Source organism: Anomalospiza imberbis, chromosome 10, assembly GCF_031753505.1.
Source record: "Anomalospiza imberbis isolate Cuckoo-Finch-1a 21T00152 chromosome 10, ASM3175350v1, whole genome shotgun sequence".
In the NCBI taxonomy this organism is placed as follows: Eukaryota; Metazoa; Chordata; class Aves; order Passeriformes; family Viduidae; genus Anomalospiza; species Anomalospiza imberbis.
The window spans coordinates 17035964-17054042 of NC_089690.1; the positions used below are offsets into that span (position 1 = coordinate 17035964).

The 18079-nt window shown below is 42.7% G+C and overlaps 1 protein-coding gene across 19 annotated transcripts in view; it reads left to right on the top strand.

Moving 5' to 3' along the window:
- Positions 1-17750, top strand: part of DOCK10 (dedicator of cytokinesis 10) — a 168066-nt gene extending 150316 nt beyond the window's left edge. For 15 of the 19 annotated variants that reach the window (XM_068200933.1, XM_068200928.1, XM_068200934.1 and 12 more), the window contains 12 exons: positions 327-384; positions 707-805; positions 2358-2464; positions 2931-3053; positions 3974-4087; positions 9069-9215; positions 9547-9757; positions 12545-12735; positions 13375-13475; positions 13818-13956; positions 15834-15909; positions 17024-17750. In XM_068200933.1, the coding sequence (XP_068057034.1) occupies positions 327-384; positions 707-805; positions 2358-2464; positions 2931-3053; positions 3974-4087; positions 9069-9215; positions 9547-9757; positions 12545-12735; positions 13375-13475; positions 13818-13956; positions 15834-15909; positions 17024-17091 (1434 nt within the window). In that variant the 3' untranslated portion in view covers positions 17092-17750. The remainder of the gene's footprint in view (positions 1-326; positions 385-706; positions 806-2357; positions 2465-2930; positions 3054-3973; positions 4088-9068; positions 9216-9546; positions 9758-12544; positions 12736-13374; positions 13476-13817; positions 13957-15833; positions 15910-17023) is intronic. The other 4 variants (XM_068200936.1, XM_068200920.1, XM_068200935.1 and 1 more) reach the window with 2 other exon arrangements.
- Positions 17751-18079: the final 329 nt, after the last annotated feature.

Genomic DNA, 18079 nt, shown 5'->3' on the forward strand with positions numbered 1-18079 from the left:
CCCCCACTATGGCCTAGGAGAGGAGTTTTGTTTATAAAGTGTTGTCATGTTCATCAAAGACTAAATGGGTGATGCAAAATTCCACTGCATAACTCAGGGATACCTTATTTACTAAGTCATCTTAATGGTTTTCTTGAGAAAATTTATGCATTTACATAAAACACCTCGGGAAATTTACACTTGAGGGGGATTTCATCTTTTAATCCTTCATTTTCTTAGATTATTTTTGTCTTCCCTTTTCTGCCTCATGATTTGGCAGTGTTGAAAGTGTATGCTGTAATTCAGGGTACTTTAACATATCCATGTGTGTTGGTCTCTCGTTACAGGCTGCTATGTGCTATATTCATATTGCTGCTCTCATTGCAGAGTACTTGAAGAGAAAAGGTAAGATCAATATATCTAAAATCAACTGTATATCTATAAATATTATTGTTCAAAATCTTTTTTGGCTATCCCTCTTTCCTTCCTTATAAGTAAAGTATTCTTAAAGCAGCTTGAATCCTTCCCAAATGTTTTATTTTTAAAATATATCATAAATGCTAGTCTTAGACTGGAACAGTGAAAGTGTGTTTTGTGTAAAGAGGTTTAATTAAATGTTTAGCAAGCTAGTGCTAATAGAGAATGCTTGTCAGTCTGTTGTTATTAAATATGCATGTATTAACACATACCAGTAGCAGTATACTAATACCATCTTACAATATCATAGGTTACTGGAAAATGGAAAAGATTTGTACCTCACGTATGCTCCTGGAAGATGCTCAAGTCTCTGATAGTAATGTGTTACTAACAACTCACAATGGAGGAAGTGAGTGCTCTAACCGTGCCTGTTTGTGGGTCAAATAACATGATTAGGAGATCAAACTGCTGTTTTCCAACTGATCTGGAAAAATATCAAACAAACCAAAACTGTTTCTAGTGCATGTTGAAGGCTGTTATAGAAAGCAATGTCGGAAACATCATGAGTTCCTTTCCTGATGCTCTTTGGCTGGTTTGATGGATTGCTCAGAATGTCTCTGGTTATGGGCTTTTGCAGCAGGAAAATCCCTCTTGGGTCAATTGGTGTTTAGCATGCAAATCCACGTCCAATTCCTTGGCTATCTAAACTGGGAGGGCAGGGGGTGGAATTAGTATCTGGTTAGCCATATGTAACTTAGTATAGATAAAGGGGTTTTTTTTAATCTATGATACTTATCTAAAAATAAAGTGCAGGCTTATATTTTTAATGCTTCTATGCCAATGGTTATTTAGTTTATGAAATCTGTATTTCATAGTAATTTTCAGCATGAGATACGTTAGCAATTTCCACAAAGAGCAATTTCCAGGGATGAAGATGAAAAATGCATGCTTTTAGAAGGAAGCTTTCTGTGAAGAGCAGTAGTTGTGAGACAGTTCAGTAGTGGTAGAAGACTTTGCCTGAATAAAGATTATAGTAGCTGGAGTGAAGAACTTGGTTGATTTTAAACCTGTACTTAGACAGTTTTCAAAACTTGAGAGAGAGAATGGAGGCTCCCATCACAGTGTCCTTGGGTTAGCTTTTTTAATTGAGCCATAGTAGCATTTTCCTACTGTTAAATTAAACATGGACCTTGCCAGGAGTTTGTCACTTCCCCTGGCAGCTTTACCTTCTCCACTCCAGAGCAGTAGGAAAATCCTTGCAGGGCAAACCCTTTCTGGTCTATAAAGTGTGATGCCTGTGCAAGTTGTTTCTGCTGCAACCATGGCACTAAGGCCTCAGCTTAGCAAATACCCAATTTAAGTTCAGTTTTATTCCTTATGAGCCTTTCCATCCACAGCTGCTGCCACCAGCCAGAGCTTTCTGCAAGGGAGTCCCTTGGCTGGGGCCCTGGCAGCGCTGCTGACCCAGGGCAGGACAGCAAAGCCACAGAATGGCCTCGAGCCCAGCACGGGCACAGCGTGCCCTGGGGCCACCTCCCCTGGGCTGTGCAGTCCTGGGGACTGTGCCCAGGACACCTGACAGGGGGAACACCTGCAGGTTCCCCAAGTGTGAATTGTGTCACCTCAGCCTGCCAGGGTCATTCCTGTGCACAAAGGAGTGTTGCACATGAAGCTTTGCCAGGGCTGCCAGCACTTTGAGCTCAGGACCCAAAAGGCCAAAGAGAGGAATAACACTGCATCAGGAAAATGCTAGCATTCCCCTTTGCCTAGAGAAGTGAATGTATATCATTGAGGAAAATGTGGAATAGTCTTATAGGTTCCATCAGCTCCATGTGTGTTTGTCATTACTTGGGCTGTGAAAGAAATGAACTCATCAGCTCTGTTTTAATGGCATCTAGTAATTTCTTAAAGTATCTGGTCATTCAGTCACTACTAGCCTTTCTTATGACTTGTGCTTCAAGGCTTGTTTTCCATGGGCTGGCCTGCTTTTCTGAGCATTACCCCCAACATTAAAGAAGAAGGTGCTATGAAGGAAGACTCTGGGATGCAAGATACTCCCTATAATGAGGTCAGCAACGCTAACATTTATACCTGTTCTGTATTAACAGAATGTTATTTCTAGTGGAATCCTGTGCATGTTACAGCAAATTAGAGTGAGCGTACTCAGGCAATGTCAAAAGGCACACAACTTTTGAGTGAAATGTCACAGCTGTTGCAGTGGTGTTTAGCTAAGGAGAACATAAAGTACCAGAGCTGAAAGTCAGGGCAGGGAGAAGTCCATGAAGCAAACCCATTCTTCTGCATGAGATGTCAACTATTCAAGTATTTTCATGTTACTATTATTTCAGGGTTTTTTGTCTAAAGAAGAGCTAGGTCACCAATACCTGATTAAACATTGTGCAATTGCAATAAACCTTAATATAGAAATTCCAGAATAAAAATGAAGTAGTGGGTATGTGCTTTTGCTGCATCGCTATTAATTAAATGCCACCAGCTGTCAAGTCACTGAACTATTTGCATTTGTGAAATTGCAGAATATTCTCGTGGAACAGCTGGAGTTGTGTGTTGAGTACCTCTGGAAGTCTGAGAGATATGAGCTTATTGCTGAGGTTAACAAGCCTATCATTGCTGTTTTTGAAAAGCAGAGGGACTTTAAAGTAAGTGGGTGTTTGGTTTGTGTCTTTTTAATTATCCTAAGGTAACAGTAAAGATCAATATTTATAGGGGGGGAAATGTGCTTTCTTTAAAAGGAGTGTTTTCTTTCTTCCTGTCTCTAATTTCTTCTTTTAATATTTTGTGCTGTGAAAAAATAAAAAAACATTGGTGTCTTCTCTGCCTCTTTTCAGCATCTGTAAAAAGATTTCAAACAAACCTCTTGTCTTAGCCAGTGGATATGATTTTTTACATGGGTTTTAAACCAAGAGCTCATTTGCATTGTATTTAAGTTCAGAAAATGCTGATAAATTGTGTGACTTCTTCACAATTTCAGGGTTTCCTAGTTTCTTATTTACATAAATCATCTGGTTGTGGATAGCCAGATGATAATCACATTAACTGATTTTTCTGGGTTTAAATTGAAAGGGACAATAAGTGGTAGGTAGCAATAAGCTGTATGCTAAGGAAGCAGATCCTCAGATGTTAACTTACCTGAAATTTTGGTTCACTATCCTGAGAAAGAGCTGTTTAGTGGTAACTGTGGGAAGCACATCTTTGTGTGGGGTTGGGAGCTGATCGGAGGTGTTGGCACCTCGTTCTCACCTGCACAAAGAGCACTTGGGTTCTCTGACCCCTTACTAGGTCAGCAGCACTGTGGTGGTGGGATGATTCTCTGTGACCCTGTACACAAAGGCTCCACTGCCACAAAACTCCTCAGAAGATGAAAGAAACCTTGCCATGAATCTTTAGTGACTGCTAACAAGGTTAAACTATTCCCTTAGCACATCCAGCCATCTTTGCAAAGGTTTGGGAACCCAGTTAAGGCAAGCAGTGGCTGTGCAGAGCTGTGCTGGCACTTCCCAAGGGGCTGGCATGCCCTCACCTGCCCTCACCCCCTCCCTCTGTCTGTTTGTCCATGCAGAAACTGTCTGACCTGTACTACGACATCCACCGCTCCTACCTGAAGGTTGCAGAAGTGGTGAACTCTGAGAAACGTCTCTTTGGGAGATATTACAGGGTGGCATTTTATGGGCAGGTAAGTGAGCATGGGCTCTTCTGTCTCCAGTCAGAGATTTCAGACCTGTTTGTGATACAGTTCAGGGAAGCACTTGGTAGTGAATCACAGGGTAAAAGCTGCCTCATGGGTCTGACTCCCAGCAGGATTTTAGTCAGGAGGGAGCACTCAGTTGTCTCTGTGTAAACCACTGCTGTGGATTTAGGGGTGTATTAGAGACCAGACTTCTGTGTCAGCTTTAGTACTTGACTTCATAAAGCAAAGCTGAGACTGAGGCAGGGCAGGGCAGATTTTTTCAAACTACAGCATAAATAGAACCAGATAAGTCATCTTTGATATATGGAACTCTCCTCTAATAGATCTTAAAGCAGAGCAGTATGCAATAGATGCTTTGTTGTGTTTTTCACTGACTCTGCCTTCTGCTTCCAGGCTACCTCTGGTTCTGTGCAATGTACTGTAGAATAGCATTATTCCCTCTGCTGTGCTTCAGCACCCTTGAAGCATTATTTTGTGCTTTCTTCCACCACAAACCAGTGTAGCAATCCAGCATGTTCCTTTTAGTCCTGGGTTTGGCAAGCATAAATTTCCTGTGCTCTAAAATATAAAGTGTGTAAACAACAGATTGATGTGAATCATTCTGTTTGCTAATTAGATTTTAATGCAGAAATTTGCTCTTTTCTCCTTTTGATCTTTTTCAAGGCTGTGGTAAGTCTAGTTCTGTTGCATGTTTTGTTTAATTCTCCTCACACATCCTTCATCCTTCCCTCTACTGTTACTTAACATTAATTTTCCTGTGCTCTTGATTCTTTGGTTCATGGCAGATGAAATAACATTGCTGCATTCATTGTTGCATCCTGCAAACTAACTTTTATTTGTTCAGTTACCTGAATTACCGAGCTGTACCTGTCATCATGTTGTGTGTGCACTGTGGGGCCCAATGCTGCTCCATCTCATCTCAGTGGAAGTTCCTCCCAGCTTCACTGGGAGTGGGATTGGAGCCCCTCTTCCTCTGTTGCAAGTCTTGGGGTAGCATTAATGCTGTTTGAATGCAAGCCTGCTGTCCTGGCCTGCACAGCAGCTCCCAAGTGAAGGGCTGCTGTGTCAGTCTGAGGTCCATGGCAGTGGCCACTGGAGCACTCTGGGCAGGCTGTGGCCATGGCCAAGGTCCTGTCAGTCCCTTGTAGGAGCAAGCAAATGGGAATTCAGAGGGGAATGGCAGGTCCTGGCTCTCTGGACAGATTAGCAAAGCTGAACTTGCCAAATGCAAGGAGGAAGTGAGCTGCACCTGAGGAAGGGCAGAATTTTCATTATGCCTAGCCTTCCTCAAAATGGGAGCAGCACAGGGCAAAACAGGGCTCTCGTACTTGCAGCCTCTGGCCAGCACTATCCCAGAGCCAGTGGCTCTCCCACTGGGTAATTTCTCTGCAGCACTTCTGCTGAACTGGGTTAGCATCTCTGTGACAGTGCAATGACTTTCCAGGTGCCAGTGCCACAAGGGCCACTTCATTTAAACAGCTTTAGTGCTCTAAAGGGTGTGACTCTGTCACAGCTGAGTCCTCCTCTGTTTGTTCCCCCCAGTCACTGTGTTCTAAAGGCAACAGGCACTGCTTTCTCCTTGCCCTTTGCAGGACAGATGTGATGTGTCTGCTGTTCCTTAACTGAAACAGAAGCTGCAGAGAAAGCAGATTAAAGAAAAAAAGAATAATGTTAATACTGGGAGGGAGAATTTTGAGGGTTCTTAGTGGAGAAAGATGATCTGCTGCTGCACATGAAAACTGTTCTTCATGCAAAGGCAGAGGCAGAATTTGGTTACTGCATTGCTGCAGGGACCCTGTGCAAGGATGGTTTGAATTAATGTGATCCTCAGGGAGGACACAGTCTTCTGTTTTTACCAGCAAGATTTGTTTGCCAGCTCAGGGAGCCGGATCTCATGGCAGCTGCTGATTTAGGCTGCACATTCTGTTACAGGACTTTGGTGACAGTGTCTCATTGCACCCCCAAGTGACCACACTAGCCAGTGCATATGAGTTTACTCAGATGAGCGTTTGAGAAGTCAGTATCTTTCTTGAATTAAGAGCCAAAAAACATCCTGTTGAACATACTGAATAGCTGAGAACTCATATTGTGCTGATAAGCAAAGACATTCAAGACCTGTTTTTCAGAGCAGTGTCAGGTAAAGGTAGAGCTGAGGATTTGTTCTCCTGTGTGGACAAGGAGCTGGAGAAGCTGGAGGGCAGAGTTTCATAGTGATCACAATCACTATCTGTGGGATGAGACAGGGAAAGAACCATTAGATGCCAGTTCCTGGCAGGTCAAGCAGAAGGCTTTACCTCAGCACCTTTCAACAGAGGGCAGAGAAGGGTCTGATGTACTGTGAGCTCCAAGGCTGTGTCTGGAGCTGTGTGAGGATGAGGAAAGGCCTTAGCAGAACTCCCACAGTGATAGGCCTGGGTCAGAACTTGTGTCTGAGAGCATCAGAGCTCAGTGGAATCCAGTAACCTGCTGTTCAGGAGGTCATCTGCCTTCCATCACCATCAGCTGCTCCCTGTCATAGTTTTCATCTGTGAGGCTGCTTTGTCCTTGCAGGACCAAACCAGCCAGGATGAAAATAATCCAGGGATGTGCATCGATAATGTAACCTTGGCTGCTTAATATTTTAAAATCCTGAAATTGGAGGATATTTGGCTTCTGAAAAGTATTTAATCTTACTTTTAATAGTCTTTGCCAGGCATATAGCATATGGCAGACATGATTATTTATAGCTCACAGTTAACTTCTGCTTATCACTTGTCAGCTGAAATACTGTAGGGAAGATGTACTTAAATTATGTCTCTTGTATTAGAGATAAGACTAAATCTGTTAGTTTTTTGTTTTCAGGTATTTTTTTAAGTAAAACGATTAACAGAGATACCATCTCAGTGTGCCATGCAGCATCAGCAGAAATCTGGCACTTACATATAAACACTGTGTTGCAGCATGAAAACATACACAGAATCAGGGTTTAAGAGCATAAACTGTATTCTAGCTTGCTATGTGATAATTTTGGAAAACACGAGGGGTTTTGATGAAAACACTGAATAGTAATAGAAAGCAGATGTCTTGGATGTCTTTTGACAGAAACAGTCCAGAGTAGTATGTTTAAGTATGATTGCATCAAACTAATGAGGTTTTCCCACATAAAGCAGTTTTGCTTCAGTGGAAACAAGATCAGAAACCAGATTATGATCCTGTAGATATTTAATCAGTGTAAGCAATAGGAAGTCAATTGCCTGCCCAGCTCAACAGATGTTTGTAGGATGTCAACTTTGGAGCTCTAGATTTTTTTTTCTAATTACCTGTGAAGGTCTTCATATGCCTATGGAATTTAATTGATAATGTTGTTAAAAATCATGCAATGTTAGAAGGTCCCTGTGAGACCAAAGAAGATGCTGTCAGATGAGCTGCTGTTGCAGCTGTTAGTTATTGGTTTCCAGCAATGCCCACAGTACTCCTGATGCTTGGCAAATTAAAAGACAATTTTATTGCCTCTTGTCCTCATTGAAGGAGAAGCCAGAGATGCACATATTTGTTAATCCCCATTGAAATAAAGTTTGGAAGGGGGTTCCTAAAGAAGCCATGAAATTCATCGCTTATTTTATTTTAATTCTGTTTGGGATTTTTTGTGAAGATTTATCTAATCAATAATTTTAGAGGTCAAAGTTGAAACACACTTCCAAATAAAAAGGCTGGATTTTGCATGAGTACCTTCTGAATAGATTTTGGAGATATCTCTTGCCTTCATTAATTTCTGCTTCTCTGTTTTTCTACAGATGGCAGTTTACTTAGGCATATTGTAGAATTAGCCATCCAAGCCACATCATGTGAAGTTCAAGGGGCCTTGGGTCTGACATCATTAATGCTGTCTGCCTTTTCCCCTATCCCTGCAGCATCAGGTGTTCTCCTCTGGCTCACTTTGCATTAAGGTGAAAGGAAGAGGCTTGGAGTGTAGCTGCAGTGGTGCCCATCACCAAACTGCATATGAAATCCTAGGAGGGGGCCGGTGCTGCTCATGGCATTGGGGTGAATGCAGTCCTTGTTAATGGGGCACCTGCTGCTTTCTGCCCAGCTGAGAGAGCTTCTCCTGGAGCACTGGTGTACATGTTCATCTTGTGGCAGTTGAATGTCTCACCTGCAGGTGATGCAATGCTCTGTTAATTTTCAGAGCTTGGCATTTCTTCTGAAGCCTGACAGATTCATGTTCAGCTCTTCAGTGGACCCTTTTATTAAAGCTCTGCCAAGTCCATCCCGTGTATTAAATAATGACCTTAACAAGACTCTACCTTTGTTGCAAAGGAGCACCGTCTGTGTGTCTTTTTTTTGGTTTTATTTTTCTTTTCAAATGTAAATAATTTGCTAACTGTCTTAGGAAGTGCTGCAATTCTATGTGGCCTTTCAAGGTGCCCACCAGAGTTTCTCTTCAGCTGCCCTGAGGAGATGCAGACTGGTTCTCAGGTGCTCCTATGCCATGGCTATGGGCAGCAGTGCCCAGCCCGTGCCTGCACACGTGGCTCCCAGAGGATGCACTGGAGACATTGGAGACGTGCTGCACACAACCCAGCTGAGCTCAGTGTCCAGCAAACTGCTGTTAATTGAACCAAATTATTAAGATTTAAAAAAAATTTAATTCTAGGTTTTAATCCATGAGGGTTTTCTCACACATCACACACATCAGCATTTTCAAGAAAGCACTTTAACTCTTTAAGCTGCTCAGGCTCTTACGTGAATAAATGTCTAGGGATCTTTTCCTGGGTAACTTTGGAGATTGCAGACCAGTATAAACACTGACCTCTAGGCACATTCTGCTAGGAGTGGACAGAGGTAAGCTTTTAACTTAGGTGCTGGAATTGGCCTACTGGATGCTCTGGTGGGTATACAGGCAACTTAGATTCCTGATGTAAGCACCTTGTTTAGGTTTTGCCATGCCTGTTATGTTCACTGTATCCTTTGGTTTCTTTCTAAACAGGGCTTTTTTGAAGAAGAGGAAGGTAAAGAATATATCTATAAAGAGCCCAAATTAACTGGCTTGTCTGAGATCTCTCAAAGGCTGATGAAACTTTATGCAGACAAATTTGGAATAGAAAACGTGAAGATCATCCAGGATTCCAACAAGGTATGAAAGACATGTGATTTTGCACAAGGGAGAGAACTAAGTGCATGTTGCAAGATGAGCAGGCAGATGTTTGCTACAGTGCAGAAGAAGGTTGTTTTCTGTTTCATTTAGCTTTCATCTGTTTTTGCCAGTGGCTATAGTCAAAGGTCTCACTCTTCTTAGGGAGCTCTTGGTAAAATACCCTTATATCCATCCATGATCTGAGTATTACATTTGGAAGTCTCAGTTTTCATCTGTATGGCTATAAATAAGTAAATACATCAAAAATATTATGGTGCCTTGGAAGCTCATCGCACTTAACATAATTTTATTATGTTTGCCCGTCCCACAGGTGAACCCCAAAGACCTGGATCCCAAATACGCCTACATCCAGGTGACCTATGTGACACCTTTCTTCGAGGAGAAGGAGGCGGAGGATCGCAAGACTGACTTTGAAATGCACCACAACATCAACCGCTTCGTGTTCGAGACGCCGTTCACGCTCTCGGGCAAGAAGCACGGCGGGGTGGAGGAGCAGTGCAAGCGGCGCACCATCCTCACCAGTACGTCTGCTTGCCTGCCCCCACCTCGCCCAGCCCAGCCCAGAAGGGCAGCTCAAGTGCCAGGTGTCCATCAGGCAGTTGTGCAGGATGATAACTCATCTTTTCACTGTGGGTGTTGGCCATGTCTTCCTTACAGACCTGCTGACCATTGTAGCAATAGTTATTTTCATTCAGCTGCTTTATTTTTCCTTATAACTGACATCTTAACTGTTCTTGCAGTGATGTAACTTGGGAGTGGTTCTGCTGGAGGCAGCTCAGAACCATTTTCTTTTAATCATAAACAATTCAAAGAAAAAGCCAAGTAGGATGTCTGTTCTGCTAAGAGTAAAATTTGCAGATAAAAATTTTGTTCAAAATGGGAGTAAGATACATTATATAGAATTTTTTTTAAGCTAGACGTAAGATTTCAATCAGTGTTTTAAGGCAGGAATGTCAGGATCACTAGATATGTCTTCTCTTAATGAGTCATATTAAACTGAAGTTTTTAGCTCCTTATCATGATTTAAATCTCTCTTTTAAAAAGCCTCCTTTGTGAGACTACTGCTGAAACTTGACATGTCTGAATTTTGATATATGAGGAACTGTCTGAGATGGAGGCATTGGTTCTCATGGGCAGCCATGGGCAGAAAGGCTGGTGTTCACAGCGAAGGCTCCCAAGTGACAGAAAATCCAGTTCCCTACCAACTTCAGTGCATCTGCTTCCCCCAAAGGACAAAGTGAAAAAAAATGCTTACAGTGCAAGCATAGTCAACTAAAAGTTTTGTTCTGGCAAGCCCAGAAAGAGGCACTGATGTCTGAGGGTGTCTTGTTACATGACACAGCTTTGCTTGTAAGAAGCAAAAAGGAGGAATAGCTTGTGTGTGGTTTTTTTAAGTGCTTGGGCAGCAGTAGGTGTTTTGAGATCTGTAGTGAAGCAGGTAGTTTCACTGACTTGGAAGTGGAGCTGTTATGGTCTGCCTGGCACAAACAGAGAGGGCTGTTCTTCTGGCAGAATATTTTCCCTGGGTTATTACATGCTGTAATCAGCTCCCACTGCTCTCAGCCCTGCTCCATCTTTGGCATTAGGTGGGAATTTGATGACCTCCTCTTCTCCCCTGCTTTTCCCTTTGGCACCTAACTCACCTCAGAGCTTTTCACTAAAGGAAAGATTCTTTTCTTCTTTTTCCCCCACTCCTGTTTGATAAAGTCATGTGTTTTCATTTGTTTCCTGGGTAAACTTAAGCACTTTTAGTTTGAGAAGAAAGCAAGACTTTTTCCATGGCTGGAGGAGTGGTGAAGTCAATTGTGCCTGGGTGGCTGGAGTGGCACATGCACTGCATCTCTGCTCCAGAGCCTGCTGGACCGAGGGCACGTGCAGTGTGGCTGCAGTCCTTGGTTCACTGGCTCTCTGCCATGCCTGGCTCATGCTTCCAGCTCTGGAAGTCCTGGGTTTCCTGCTCTCCAATGAGACAGACATGCTGTAAACTGGAGTTTATTTAGGTCTGAGCTGACTGGAAGCAGATGCTTAGTGAAGAAGGACGTGCATGGAGTTTGGGAGACCTTCCAAAGCATGCAGGGCAATCAGAAAAGTGTTAGAGCAGATCAGACTTAATGCACCATAACAGTACCTTTGCCAAACTCCCTGAGATCCATGAAAGGCATTGAGTGGAAGTAAAGAGTTTTAAAGGTGAATAATTCCTCTGTCAGCTCCCATAGCAGTATTTAGGTTGAATGTTAAAAGTACCTCTTCACTGCTTTAAGGATGATGTTTTAATAGTAGGTTGATCTGCAGGCGAGTGTCCTGGTTTAACCTCAGCTGGCAGCTAAGCCCCATGCAGCAGCTCACTCACTGAGTGTCCTCTGGTGGGATGGGGAAAATCAGAAGTGTGAATGTGAAAAAACTCACAGGTTGAGACAAAGACAGTTTAATAGGTAAAGCAAAAGTTGCACAAACAGGCAAAGCAAAACCAGGGGTTCATTTGCTGCTTCCCTGAGAAGGCAGGTAAAGGTAACTCCAATAAAGCAGGGCTCCATCACATGTAACAGTGTCTTGGGAAGACAAACACCACTGAATGTTCCCTCCCCTTTCCTCCTTCCCCCAGCTCTACATGCTGAGTGTGACACCATATGGTGTGGAAAATCCCTTGGGGCAGTTGGGGTCAGCTGTCCTGGCTGTGTCCTCTCCCAAATCCTTGTGCACCCCCAGCCTCCTCTCTGCTGTGTGGGGTGAGGAGCAGAAAAGGCCTTGATGCTGTGTAAGCATCACAGCATCAATAACCAAAACATCCCTGTGCTATCAGTGCTGTTTCCAGCATAAATCCAGAGCACAGCCCTCTACCAGCTACTGTGAGGAAAAATAACTCTGTCCCTGCCAACACCAGCACAGTGAATGATTCCCAATTCAGCTAAGCTAGGGGCTCCTGGCTCTGATGTGAAATATGTTTGATGTGAGGGTTTGAACTGTCTGAAGTTCAGTGTGGACTTACAATTTGGTGCCTTAACTCAGCAGAAGAAATTTGTGGATTCTAAAATCTGAGCACTGAGAGCTTTTTGCCACCTGCATGGGGCAGAGCTTGGTACCAAACACTGATGAGTTCAAAAGGAAATGCTCTTCCAGTGCCAGGTACATCAGAATTCAGTTTGGACCTGCTGTGTCACTTCTACTCATTCAATGATTAAAACTTAATTTTTATGGATTAATAAAGAGATTGACAAAGTCAAAAGTTAATACTTTGATTTACTTGTTCTGCTTTCCTAAATACTCTCTTGTTGGGCGAGTTCTCTGAGCCATTTCTCTCTCTCTCGTAGCCAGTCACTTGTTTCCCTACGTGAAGAAGAGGATTCAGGTCATAAGCCAAACCAGCACAGAGCTGAACCCCATCGAAGTGGCCATTGATGAGATGTCCAAAAAGGTCTCAGAGCTCAATCAGCTTTGCACAATGGAAGAAGTGGACATGATCCGACTGCAGCTCAAGCTCCAAGGAAGTGTCAGTGTCAAGGTAATGACAATTTGCTGCCTTTTTTCTCTTTTTTTCAATGCATCTACCTAAATTTTTATTCTTATTTTCATCATTCCTGACATTTTTTGTCTTTGGCATATCCTTTATTATAGAGCTGTTAGATCTCACTCTAAACACACTAAGGAATGGAAAGTTTTCCACTGGCATTGATGACTGCTGGTTTTATATGCTAATTATTTAATTCAAGTCTACTCTAAATAACAATTAAGACCTTTCCAACAAGACTGTCATGTATCACATTAGAATATGGCTCGTCACAAGCAGGTGGAATCTTTAAAGGGAGTTTTGCTAGGATTGGCTTTGTCATATCCTATTTAGGAAAGTTGGGATTGCGACAGGCACGTGTACTCCTGGTGCTCTCATGGAAATGTCTTCAAATAAACATGTAACTGGCTGGGGACTTGGAAAGGCCAGCACAGATCTGCAGCTTGTACGAGGTTGAGCAGCTCCTGTTTCCTCAATAAAACTCCTCAGCTTCCATCCTGGTGACAGAAGGAGTAAGGGGATGTTCTTCTCACAGCCTAGCTTGCCTGAGGCCAATCTCCAAGCCCTGGAGCACAAGAGAAACAACAATGAAAGGCTTGTTCTGTGCACTAAAGCTGTGTATTTTTCACCCAGGTAAATGCTGGACCAATGGCCTACGCTCGAGCTTTTCTTGAAGAGACAAATGCTAAGAGATATCCTGATAATCAAGTTAAGCTTCTGAAGGAAATCTTCAGGTAAGCATTAATTTTAGGCTTTTCACCCCCCACACAGCACATAGGACACTGCATGGCACAGGCAGGCGAGAAATGAAATCATGCTGATTTGAACCAGCCTTATTTACATCTGCATTTATCCTATCTTACAAGTCATTCCTGAGAAATATTTACCGGAGTTCTGGGCTACCCTAGTAGAATACATTCCTTTTGATCTGAGAATTATTTCTGAAATTCACTTCCAACAAGGTGCAGTTTGCAAGGGGGAGAAGAGATGCAGCACCGTGTGTGTATGTGTACATAGATAGGTTTTTTCATTACTACAAGCCCTGTGTCATTGTTTTTGTGTTTTGGTGCTTGCAGGCAATTTGCTGAAGCCTGTGGACATGCCCTGGATGTCAACGAGCGCCTCATTAAGGAGGACCAGATTGAGTATCAGGGAGAGATGAAGTCTCATTACAAGGATATGCTCAGCGAGCTCTCTGTAGTTATGAATGAACAGGTCAGAACATCTATTTTGGTGCTGGTTGGGCTCCATGAGGATGGCTAATTGTGTCTTCTAGTGACAAATGAAGCTGTAGAGCCAAATACTAGTAGTAAAACCTTGCAATGCAATAGTGACTGAGAAAACAGTTTATTTTTTTGTGGTTTGGGGTTTTTTCTTCCCCTCTTTTTTTTTAATATAAGTGTATTCTATATCTGATCAACAAAGGTCTGTTTTCTGGCTACCTTGCTATGTATTGAAAAGCTGAATGTTTTTAAGGCTAAATGCTGACAGGTTTAGAGGCATAGAAAGATAGTCTAAACTTATGCTTTGCTTGCTTTGTCCTATAGCTGTGATGTATTTAATTAAAACAGTAAATTGCTATTAAGATGTAGCTTATAACCACAAGAGGTATCTTTATTGTGTCTATTTATATTCAGCTTCCAGAGAAAGTTATTTTTCAATTTTTTTTTATACTTGAGTACACTGTCAGGATAGGTGCCATGTATTTTAGCAGCTTCAGAAGGATGAGGCATGCATATATACATTACATGAATTGCATCCCAAAATCTTGAATTGGACTCCAGTGCACACTTGCAGCTATTCTACTGCTGTGTCCAGGCAGATTTTTTTTAATATTTTCAGTTTCAATTAAATATTGAGCTATTTGCATACTGGAGTGCTAATTAAACCATGTTTAATTATATCTCTGCATGTTTATGGGCAGGCTACCTTATATTGCATGTGATAAATAGTTCCTCTCTAGCAGCTGTGCTGCATTTCCAGGTGCCTGTAGCATCTGAAAGCACTGTTGGTGTAGAGTAACTTGGTTTAACCACTGGTATCAGTGGTGGCATCTCACAGAAGTGCCTAATTGGCTCTCCATTACCCCATGCTGTATTATTCATCTTCACATATGGGGAGACTAAGGATTGACCTGAATTTTTTGCCCATTGTTGTACTCACTGTGGAATTGAGTGAGTTTTTCCTTGGGTGCAGAGCTCCTAATTGCTTGGAGGTCTGGTGCCTGCCAGGTGGGGGTCAGGGGTGGCTGCAGGTCTGGGAGTTGTGCTCCTCTCCTCTTCAGGTGTATAAAGATTTGGGAACCTCAAGCATTCCAGTGATTTTATCCTAACTAGTATTTATCACTGTTTTGTTAAGTATGTAAGTGTTAAAGGTATTATTTGTTAATCAATATTAATGCATCTCACATGGAAGTTATTTTGGCCATCAGTCAGTGTGCATAGGCAGCACCATATGTCTTGTGTGAACCACAAGAATGGAAAATGGATGGTCAGCTCAAATGAGGCATGAGCAGCCCATGAGCTTCAGCATTTATAAAACATTTGGAGAGTTCTGTTAAGTGCTCATACATGTGTTTATATCTGTGAGCTCTGAGTTTTCTTCATACTAAATAATACAAAATTACGTGTACAAAGCAATGCTAATGTGTAAAGAGTTCATCCAACAAGAGTCATAATTGTCACCTCTTTTATCAAAATCGTCTGAATTTTAAAGTCCACCCTGAAAGCAGTCTCCCACTTGCAATCCTTTGGGGAAGCCTAAAAAGTGACAGCCCCATTTTCTGGGCAGTGTGGAGTTTTGAGAAAACTCTACTCCTCTTGCAGTGAACTCTTGAACTCCCTGCTTCTGAGCAGAGTATTTCCTCAGAGAAATCACATGCCATAAACTGTGGCTGAAATATTTATCTCACAGTTGGAAAGCTTGAGGAACTCTTGCATCTGTGCTGTGCGCTTTACATCAGTACAATTTGCCATCTTTCCCATTGTTGTATTCAATGAGTTTTATTTCTCACCTACTGACAGTGACTTTTTCATCACCATATATTTTTCTCTTTTTTTGTTTTTCTCTTTTTTGTTTTTCTTTTCTGACAGCTCTGTCATGGTCCTTGCTTATACAGCTTCTCTTCTTCCCTGTCTAACATTTCCCTCAATACTATAGCCAAAAGTGGTATGTTCATTTTTCTTACATCTATTTTTTTCTTTTAATGTCATATACTTCCCTCACTTGCTGGTTTTTCTGCTGGGTATGTTTGTTTTATTCCATCTCTAATGACTCCCTTCTCAGGGAGATTTAAAAAAAAGATCTAAGCTGTATGTGTGATGTGTTGTCCATGAGCAGTCTTGAGAGCCCTGTTCTTTAGGATCCCAGTTGTGAACTTTGGGGAGGCCAGTGAGGCAGCTTGACAAGGGCCCCCAAATGCAACAGCAAGTGCCAATAGCAGCAAAAGTGGCTGCCAGGGCGTGCCCAAGTCCCAGTGCTCTTTCTGCAGCCCACGATGTGAGAGCAGCTCCTGCCAGGGCTGCCGGAGCTGCTGGCCTGCAGCCCTGGCCAAGGACAGCTGGGGGTTGATGGTGTAGGGCTCCACCTGGACCTTTGTCAAGGGGAGAGGTTTCTCTTCCAGTGCTGGTGCTGTGTGGTCAGCGGGGATCGCCCTGTCTCTGCTCTGAATGCTTCAACAAAGCACCCATGGAGAAAGACAGGTGTTCAGTCTGCTTTTACAGAAGTAGGAAAAAAGAGCTATTACTAAGGACAGAAGAGCTTCTCCAGGAAAAAGATCTTCCTTCTTGCTAAAGCCTGCCCACAGGACAAGGCAGAGGTTTTGCCACTGCTGCTGGACTGCAGCTCTGGCCACAGGCTCAGCCTGGCACTTGGTCCAGCCCTGCTGCCCGGTGTGGGCAGCTCTGTGGGGCTGCTGCGTCCCCAAATGACAGTGTGGGCAGAGCTGGGGCTGTCTGCGCCACAGTCGGGAGGTGCTGATGTGGGTGTCTGTGAGGTTGCAAAGTGTAAGGGACTTGTGTGAGAGGGGTGCAGTTCAGGGAACCCCATGGAGCTTGGCAGAAGCCAGCCCAGCCCCATTTTACCCCTGATTCAGAGAATGTCATCCCTGTCCCTGCAGCTTCCATTTACCAGGGAAAGGTCCTTTTCCTCTGTCAGATCCTTGGCATCATTGTGTAACAATTAAAGAGTGGGAAATCCTTGGTTAGACAACAGACACTTCAGACACCAAATTATCCAGATCTCTCTCACTGTTGCTTTTATTTTTTTTTCTTTTTCTGAAAAGATTGCCTACAAGGAGGACTCAGCAAAGCATCCAGGGATGGAGCGCACGTGTTCACGAGTCATGCATAGAGCCAGCTCCTCCGTGCCAGCAGCAGCCACGCCAGCAAACCCTGATGCCTGACTGCAGCGTGGGGAACACACGGCCTCAGGAAGATCTGGTGTCTGGGGTGGGCTTTGTTCTTTGTTGTTGAGGGTATTTTTTCCTTTTAGATTAATAGTACTGAAAATTAAGTTGATGGACAATACCAGGAAAAGGATTTGAAGGTTAAGATTTTAATTTATTGGAAGTCTTCGCGGTGTTATTTTAAAAAATGCAAGCTTGAGAATTTTTTTATTTTTTTGCCTGCCCCAATATTTGCACATTCCCTCTCTTTTTTTCTTGTCAATTTTTGGTTTTGAGCAGCCTTTATTAAGCCAGGCTGATTACAAAATTCCCGTTGAATAGATAGGTACACAGCAAACCCTAAGTTTGCTATAAATTATAATATATCTAATACTAAGTCCTAGTATACATATATTTTAAAGGTCAGAGTGGATGTTTTATAACATTTAAGCATATTGCAATTGTAAATAGAAGATGTGTAAAATATGTCATTTTTACAAAATTTTAAAAAATATCTTTTTAGTTAATTATGACAGTACTAAGAATATGGATAACATTTCAGTTACCATTATATTAAAATATTTGTGTATGTGTATAAAAGCGTCCATAAAATTTTCTCTTTGAAGCTCTGTGCATTGGTTCATTCCTATGACAGCACTCTCTGGAGTGGTGGAGATCAGGATGCCTCCTGCATCCCGAGTGCCTGTCGTGTTGTGGGTGCTGATAGAGACACTTCTGACATCTGCAGAACGGGGCTTTGGGTTCTCTCCACGGCCCCAGACTGAAGTCACCCTGGGAAGCAGGCTTGGTGTAGTTCTTCTGCTTGAGGCCAAGAAAACTCAGATTTTCCTTTGAAGTTCATAGTCCCAGATTTTGCCCGGGGTACATTGGGAAGCCACGTGCCTTTATGAGATGTTTGTTTTAGTTTCTGAATCATGTGGGAATAAGGTGGAG